The sequence below is a fragment of the Panthera tigris genome, chromosome X (assembly GCF_018350195.1).
Source record: "Panthera tigris isolate Pti1 chromosome X, P.tigris_Pti1_mat1.1, whole genome shotgun sequence".
Lineage (NCBI taxonomy): Eukaryota > Metazoa > Chordata > Mammalia > Carnivora > Felidae > Panthera > Panthera tigris.
Window position 1 is genome coordinate 15832029 of NC_056677.1, and position 7467 is coordinate 15839495.

The window sequence follows — 7467 nt, forward strand, 5'->3', positions numbered from 1 at the left end:
GCAGGAAGTTCAGAGTAAAAGAGGAGATGTGAAGACAGAAGCAGAGGTTAGAGTGACGTGGCCACAAGCCAAGGAACGTGAGCGCTTCTTCCAGAAGCTGGCAAAGGCAAGGAAATGGACTCTCCCTGAGAGCCTCCAGAAGGAACACAGCCCTGCCCACACCTTGATATCAACCCAGTAAGACCCAGTAAGACCCAGTTTGGACCTCTGACCTCCAGAAGTGTAAGATTACAAATTTATGTTGTTTTAAGCCACTGAGTTTGTAGTATCTTATCACAGCAGCAAGAGGAAACTAACACAGAGGGACTACAAGGCAGAGAAGAGAATGAAATCCCTTCCCCATGAATGGAAAGGAACTGCATGGCAAAGGCTCAGAGGCCTGAACAAGAATGGAAAAAAGGCAGGCGTGGCCGCCAAGCTCCCCAAAGGCTTTGCTAAGGCATTCAGGATCTAAAGCATCTGCAGAGATGTTTCTAAAGCATTCCAGAAACATTTGGGCTTGACTGTACACTGGAAAGAATGGAGAGAGAGGAGATGGGAAAGAAGAGGAGGCAAGACCAAGAGGAGAACACCTATGCAAGTGGTGGGAAAGGCAGTGATATCCTCCAGGAAGTGGGGAACGGGGAGGAGAAATGCTGAGCTCCGCATGTAGCATGCTCTGTTTGAGGTGTCCAAGAAACACCTGGATAAAGTTAGCTAGAAGGTTAGGAAAAATAATTCATTCAATCAATATTAACTTGGGGCTTCCCATGTGCCAGCACAGGGACACAATGACCAAAGTGATGCAGTTCCTGCCCTCCTTCAACACGGAAGAGAAAAGCAGAAGAGTCAGTATCAGAGGGATGTGCTACGAAAGAGACTTGACCGGCCACGGCTGGCCTGGAAGATGGAAGTAGGCCGTGAGCCAAGGAATGCAGAAGACTCTGGAACCGACAAAGCGAGGAAAGGGATTCTCCCCTAGAGCCTCTGGCAGGAATGCAGCCCTGCCCACATTTTGATCTTAGCCCAGTGAGACCTGTGTTGGACTTCTGACCTCCAGAACTTTAAAGACAATAAACTTATGGCATTTTGGGGCACCAAGTTTTTGGTAATTTATTACAGCAGCAATCAGAAACTAATACAGGTACCGGTACAGAAAATGAGGAACAAAGATCAAAAACCCTAACAATGCTAACAATGTATCGTAACGTCCCTTCTAAAGAGGACGGAGGGCAAAGAAGGATGATGGCAAAGGCCTATGTGATACTCTGGTAAAAGTCCAAGAGACACTGAGATGAGCCAGCTAGTGTCACTAATGCCTGGGTGTTGGAGGTCTGGCATGGACTAGATTCACGGCAGAATCAACACTGTACCGTTCTAGTGATTCCATACGAGGTTTGTTCTGAACTAGGAGCATATTTTTCTCCTTCTCTAAGGCCATGTGTCACTTGTAACAGCATCTTATATTTGACCAGAGTGCCCAGGTACTACCCTTCAGTGACCCACATACTCTGGACCTCAGCTTTCTCACCTGCACGGCAAGAAGGTCTACCCCCGACCTTGACCATGCATCAGAACCACCTGGAGGGCTTCTTAAAACACAGATTGCTAGGCTCCCCACCCCACCCCAGTTCATCATTCAGTAGGCAGAATTGGGGCCAGAGAATTTGTATCTTTAACAAGATCCCAAGGAGGCTGATGCTGGGGGACCACACTCTGAGAACCACTGCATTAGACTCTCCTCTCACAATGCCAGGATTCTAGTATTTTTCTGCCCTGTGTCTTTCCCGTTAAGAGCCATCCCGACTTATTGGCTCTCAGCAGCTTGCTCCGTGTGACTCTGTATCTCTTCTCTGGTATGGCATTTCAGTTGTCCATTGTGCTTAATGTTGAACAGTCCCCAGACTAGAGCTGCCCCGTATTAAGGAAGTAGCCACAAAGTATACCTAGAAAGGCATTCTCCTCCCCTCCCCCACCCTCGACTCCTTTTCCCTCCCCCCATTTATCTCTTAGTTAACTCAGAAAAGCAGCCCCTGCCGGCCGGGAGCTGGCCGGGCAGTCTCCCATTGAACAAGCAATTTCCCCAGAACACCAACATCAGACAAGGCCACTCTGTGACCAGGATGGGACAAGACAAAAACAAGACCACTCCGTAATCCTGTCCGAACACGGAGAACAAGTGAACCTTGTCCAAACCACAACAGTCTCCACACATCCCCGAATCCTGGCCAATAGGAGTGACTGCTGCTCCTTTACCAATCACAGCCTTTCTCTGGTCTTCCCTGCTTCTCAGGAAGATGTATGAAGACCCCCTACCGTGGAAATCCCTCACTTCCAGCCAGCACCCAATCCAGAGATCACCTGGCTTACTTAAACACTCCCCTAAAGCCCCTCCCACAGGCCCAGTCCTACGCGGGTCCTGTCCGACGCGGCTCCCTGTGATGCACGCTGTCCCTCGCTGCCAGGAGAGCAGAACCGCTTGTTCCACTACGGATGTGTTGAAGGGGGTACTGGAGGGCAGTGATGACTCCTACCCAATTTTCAGATTTCGGCTCAAACACAATCTCCTCAAAGACATTCCCCTTACCCCTCTGCAACCTAAATCACATTGCCCCTCTCTAATCTCCTTCACGAGACCTACCAGGGCTTATAACTGCATATTGTCATGAGTATCTCACTCAGGCCTACCTCTCCACTAGCCGGAAAAGCCTAAGCTGGCAGGTCTATGTGTGTCGTGCACCCATTCCTAGCACAATGCCTGGCCCAAAGCAGGAGGTCAATAAATACCGGATGGATAGATGGATGAATGGATGAATGCTGGCCACTGTATGCAACCTGCTTTAAAACGATTTCAGGGGCACCTGGGTGGCTCAGTCAGTTAAGCGTCTTGACTCTTGTTTTCGGCTCAGGTCATGATTCTCCTGGTTGGTGGATTGAGCCCCACATCGGGCTATGCACGGGCAGTGAGGAGCCTGCTTGGGAGCCCCTCTCTCTCCCTCTCTTTCTGTCCCTCTCCTACTCATGCTCTCTCTCTCTCTCTCTCGCTTGCTCAAAATAAATACATAAACATTAAAAAAAACAATTTCAAACATAAGAGCTGATGAGAGAATATCAGTAATGCAAAAAGAACTGAAGGTCTGTGCAACCAGCAAGGTAGCAAGGTTCTGCCTGTGTCCTGATGGACGTGAAGGGGCAAAGTAAAGGTGATGAATGATAAAGGTGGAGTCTTTCTTCCAATTCTAATTTTAGACTGTGAAGGTCAATGCATTGCATTCATTTTTGCTTTAGTTTAGCGTAAAGCAATCTCTCACCAAAACAATACATTGATGAAAACAGTCCAAACTTTGTTGTTACTCTGGAATTTTCTAAACAAAAATCATTTGCTGGGCTTGCAAATCTTTCACTGTTCACAGATTGGGATCATTAACATTTGTGTGATCATAATTACAAGAGGCTCTGCCCGTATCTGGCCCTGTAGGCATCTGCCTGCAAGTTCCGAGGGCACATTCTGAGCGGGCTTCCATTAAGAGGCCATTTTACAACTAACTGGCTTCACTTCAGGATTTTTTCAGATTAAAGACTACATAAGACAGTTTTACTGTGTTCGCCATCAACAGAAAAATCATTCCCAGGCCAGGTGAGAACGCAAATGTATCAAACTGATACACTGAACAAATCTTTTGCAAACCAAGGAGACTTGGGGATGGGGATGGGGATGGGGATGGGGATGGGGATGGGGATGGGGAAGGGGGCGGCGCCTGTGTGTACACACACACCTGCTTCAGAAACGGCACTGTTAGGTGGCTCCATCGGAAGACATGCAGAATGAACTGTTACCTACCTGTACTTCATCCCAAATACACTGCTGAAGACGCTTTAGAAAATAGCAGGCGATCTTTAGCCATAAACAACTATGGGCATCTTAAGCCCCACTATAAACATTTTAAATAATTAAATGACAGCATTCATTTTAATCTTATCGCCTCTAAGCAGTGACACCTGAAACAAATGAAAATCAGTTTCTGCACCCCCTCCCTCTTGTAATGGTTACAGTAAAAAAATAAAAAAATAAAAAAAATAAAAAAGATTAAGCTTGAAAGGACTATAAACTGCAGAAGCAGTCTCTAATTTTCTTAGGAGGCTCTGGATAATGAAAACAGTTCAGACTCGAATAATAAACAGGTCTGTTTCTTCTTAAACTGGACTCCTCTTCCCACTGAGATACAGAAAGCACAGTCCAGCCACAGGAGAAGACATTTGGATCTAACTTCTTTTTTTGTCCAACCCTCTCGGGACCCACAAAAAAAGGAAAGGTGATCAAAATAATCACTTTCAGTTACCTCAGGAAAAACCAACCTGTTACTCAAGTAATCAGTAATGTTTAAAGTATATGCTTCTGTTAATAAACTAAATCATCTTATTAGATGGCAAAGCAAAACAAGAGTGTTGAGCTAAGCATTTTGTCTTCCACCAAGTAGGAGGGTTTCATACCCCCTCATTCATTCATTTATTCAATAAATATTTATTCAGGGCCTGCTCCATACCAAGCACCAAAGAAAACAGCGCCGAGCAAAACGGCACCCACGCAGTTCTGTCCCTACAGTCATGGAGCTTACAGTAGGGGAGATAAATGTTACACTCAAATAAATATGCAATACCGCTCTTTTTAAAAAGGTGCTAGAGGAGAAGGGTGACAGAGAAACTAATATAGACTGGAGGTGGTGCAGGGACCAGAGAAGGGCACTGAAAAAAAGTGACATTGAAGCTGAGAGGCCATTGGATGGCCACCACTTTAGAAAAGGAAAACCATTTATGGCAGTGACCACAAATGGGATTTTAACTGCCTGTCAACAACTGATTGGGTTAAACCTCCCCTTTTCCACTGCATCCGTCTTCAGGAGCATCCTATGACCGCTTACCTATCACTGTTGGACTCGCCTACTCAAATCCTATTACCTGCCCACAGAAAGGTCTCACTTTATTATGATTTATTGTCATCTACAGCCTTCCTATGCCTGGCCTAGAAACACCTAAAATTATCTGCCAAAGGCGTGAAAGACAGAGACTGGCTGCCAGCAAGAACATTAACTGGATGGGCCACACGATTACTAGCCCAGGCAATCACAAGTCCTTTGCCCAATAAGGTGCCACATCCTCTGGGCAAGGTGGCTCCAATGTGCCAGTCTACACCAGATGGGACCCAGGGGGCCTAATGGTTAGTTGCCTACTTGCAACTGATGTTCCACCAGTAAATCGAGGACTGGATCACCGGCTCCAGTTCCCCAAGCCTTCAGACTTAGAGGATGTAGGAAGTGCCCTTTGAGCATCACGCAGCGGAGAGCTCACCAGGCTGAGAGAAGGCAGGCAGAGAGAGAGGGTCAGGGCCGGGAAGAAGAGGGGCGCCAAGGGAGACGCGTCAGGCGCTCAGGACCCGAGGATGGCACGCCAAGCCGGGTACTGGGGCGTTTCCCGCACCCCCCCACCACCACCACGTCGTCCCCCAGCAAACGCAACTCGGTCCCTGGCCGCGCCGAGACCCCGAGATTCTGGCTTCCCCCGCGGCGGGGCCAGGGACAGACAACGCGAACCCCCGCGCAGGGCCGGAGCCCACCAGCTCCCATTACCCACGTCCTCAGCGCAGAGAAGGGCGCGCTGGGGCGAGAAAATGGCCAAGACAAAACTCTCCCCGCCCACCCGAAGAACCAACCACACCCCCTGCATCCCTCAGCCTCAGCCGCCCCGGGCCGGCCCGCGATCCTCCGCCCAGGACCCCGCGGGGTTCCGGTCGGTGCCGCGCGGGCTCGGCAGGGACGCGAGTGGGAGTGAACGGGGGTGCGCGAGGTAGGCAGAGTGCCCACCGCGGTGTCACCGCCGGGGCCCTGCCCCCGGAGCGCCCTCCCGACTCCGCAGTCCCGGGACAGGCGCGCCGCCCTCAGGCTGAGGTGGGCGCCCGGGCACCGGGGCGCCGGCAGCCCCCTACTCACCCATTGGCGTCGAGCCGGGCCGGGCCGCCGAGGCAGCGTGAAAGTTGGCGGAGGAGGGCGCGGGGGTCGGGCTCCGGGATCAGGGCTCGGGGCGCAGGGGTCCGAACGCGGCGGCGGCTGGGCCGGCTTTCTCCTCAGTAGCGACGGCGGCGGCGGCTCAGCGCCGCCCGCTGCTGCCTCTGCTGCTGCTGCCGCTGCTGCCCCGGGGTGATTCCTGCTGTTGCTGCTGTTGCTGCTGCTGCATCGCGGCCCGCTGCGCCCGGCTGCGCCGGGTTTCCTGCTCCCCGCGAGTGGAAATTGCGAAAAAAAAAAAAAAAAAAAGGAGAAGAAGCACCGCCCAGCCCAGCGCCCGGCAGCCGCGGCCGCGCAGCCCGCTCGCCCCCCTCCTCGCCGCGGCTCCTGCGGCTCGGCCTGCCGGGGACGCGCGGCCGCCGAGGCGGGGGCGGGGCCAGTGAGGGGCGGGCCCGCGGTGGGCGGGGCCTGTCCGGGGCGGGGCCGGGGCCGGCGCCCCCGGCCTCCCTGCGGCTGCGGCGCTCGGGCGCCCCCTTCACCGCCCGCTGGGGAGGGACCCTGCTCTACGAGGCCACCCCACACCCGAGGAGGCTCGGCTAACGCCCGGGGAAATGCCGCGAGACTCCTCGAGACTGGAAGGGGGGTCGTGGGGGAGGGGTCGTCCGAGTGGAAGGGCACGTGGGAAAGAAGGTGGAAGCGGCCCATCCGGAGGGTGCGACTAGAGGTGTACGGACTGGGGTAGGGGAGACCATGGCTAGGTGAGGGAATGAACACCTGCTGAGGGTGACGGCAGGTAACCCCGGGGATCGGAGATCGAGGCAACCCAGATTAAGCTTTCACTGAGGGAGCTGTTGGGAAGGCAGGAGAAGGGGTCTCTATGGAGGGATGGAAATGCTACATCCATTCAGGGCAGCATGGGAAAGGCAGGCCAAGTGCGAATTCGGCGTATAGGAGGCGGTGGAACGCAGATACGGAAAGACAGAGAAAGGTGCAGAGGGGCCGGCGGGGCACATCACCTCGCACCGACCCTCACAGGGACCCCTAACCGCGCACCCCCGTGCCTTGGCCGGGTAGGATTGGGTTGCTCAGCTCTGTTCCCAGGCGCTGATGTTCCCAAGAATCTCCTGAGGAAAGGGCTGACTCCCTCCCCAGCAAGGTATTGTGCCACATTGACCACCCCCACCCCCCAGACCTGCACAGCCGACCTTTGAATGGGCGCTGAAATGAAAACAGGGCATTCATAGGTAACTCACAAGATCCTTTTTGGGTCCATTCACCACTACAAACCTTTCGCCATAAATACTTTGCCAGCCAGCACCACATTCATTTACCATCAGGTTATTTCCTTTTCCCTTTCCACCATCTGGTGGTAGGACGAGATAGTGAAATAGATGGGAGACATTCAAAAAGAGAAAATAAAACAATTAAGAAATTAAATCATTGGCCCCTGGAAAATGGAGGGGGCTGAAGGTTAGTGGACCCAGCGGTGACA

General features: G+C 52.4%; 1 protein-coding gene across 2 annotated transcripts in view; it reads right to left on the reverse strand.

Annotated features, from left to right (window-relative positions):
* SH3KBP1 (SH3 domain containing kinase binding protein 1) overlaps positions 1-6268 on the reverse strand; it is a 328527-nt gene extending 322259 nt beyond the window's left edge. The window contains exon 1 of one of the 2 annotated variants that reach the window (XM_042974825.1): positions 5964-6268. In XM_042974825.1, coding sequence (XP_042830759.1) covers positions 5964-5967 — 4 coding nt within the window. In that variant the 5' untranslated portion in view covers positions 5968-6268. The remainder of the gene's footprint in view (positions 1-5963) is intronic. The other variant, XM_042974822.1, reaches the window with a different exon arrangement.
* Positions 6269-7467: the final 1199 nt, after the last annotated feature.